The sequence below is a fragment of the Aplysia californica genome, unplaced genomic scaffold, assembly GCF_000002075.1.
Source record: "Aplysia californica isolate F4 #8 unplaced genomic scaffold, AplCal3.0 scaffold00002, whole genome shotgun sequence".
NCBI classification, from domain to species: Eukaryota; Metazoa; Mollusca; class Gastropoda; order Aplysiida; family Aplysiidae; genus Aplysia; species Aplysia californica.
Genome location: NW_004797272.1, coordinates 2,129,531 through 2,130,658, shown reverse-complemented (window position 1 = coordinate 2,130,658; position 1,128 = coordinate 2,129,531). Strand labels below are relative to the sequence as shown.

Genomic DNA, 1,128 nt, shown 5'->3' with positions numbered 1-1,128 from the left:
GAGGTAATGCTTTTTTTAGGCAGATCGTGCAGGCGCTTTCACTTTATGAAGCTTTTTTTTTATTAGAATAAAATAATGTAGCCAATTTTTTTTTCTTTGTTTTTCCGCTTTTTTTTTTTTTTCTTTGTTTTTCCGCTTTTTTTTTTTTTTTACAATTCCTCTTGTATCGTGGGTCTTTCTATAAATCCCTACTGTTCTGTATCTAGAAATAATCTCATAGCTTTTTGTCTTGTCACGTTATCTGGTGGGTTTTTTTTCTCTGGAACAAGTATGGCGACCATCCGTCATGACTGTTCTTGTTATTCGTCAGTCGTGTTGATGAGGACCAGGACATTTCCTTTGGGTTGTAAGGTTTATCACGACACTCATGATTTGAATCTCAAGAAACATATTATAATTATAATGGCCGTAAGGATTGCTATAGATATACAACCAAAGCGGCATACCTAAAAACACAAACTCACTTCTTGGAGACAATGATTTGGCTAACATTTTTCGTTTTGTCTATTCCAGTGTCTGCGGCCCGCCCTCTACGGTATACATTGCCAACTTTTCTGGACACACCTGTCAACGTTACTGCAGTTTTCGGCTCTGATGTCATACTGCCATGTTCAATACAAAATCTGGGCCCCAAATCGGTAAGTAATCTATAATTATTTCGCTGTGAATTTCTGAATGGAAAGGAAGAAGGAACGCCAATGAAAAGTTCCTTTTAAATTACAGACAAGAATGGGGTGCATGAGATTTGGGCTAAACAGGATATTGTTTAGAGTTAAACATTCATGTGCAAAGGAATAAGAAAGGGATTGAATACGTCTTAAAACGTGCAGTCGTACGTTATGTGCCCGTATACAATTTCTGAATTCGATATGCCATTTCCCTCAAATCTCATTTAGAGATAAAGAACGCGCAGTCTCGAATATTAAGGCAATACAGACGTCCGTCCTTTCGTGAATTTGGGTCGCTCTTATTTCAAAATAAAATTGTTTATGGAAATGGAGTTTCCACATATTTTCTGTCTGTGCTAAATAATGATTTCACGCCTCCTTTCTCTGCACTTTCATTTCCAGAAGGTCTTAATCTTTAACTCTTTTACAATTTCTTAAACTTCGAGCAACCAAATTTGCA

General features: G+C 36.6%; 1 protein-coding gene across 1 annotated transcript in view; it reads left to right on the top strand.

Moving 5' to 3' along the window:
• LOC101852740 overlaps positions 1–1,128 on the top strand; it is a gene marked incomplete in the record, with an annotated part of 243,635 nt that overhangs the window by 223,265 nt on the left and 19,242 nt on the right. The window contains 1 exon segment of the mRNA XM_035973518.1: positions 514–638. Coding sequence (XP_035829411.1) covers positions 514–638 — 125 coding nt within the window.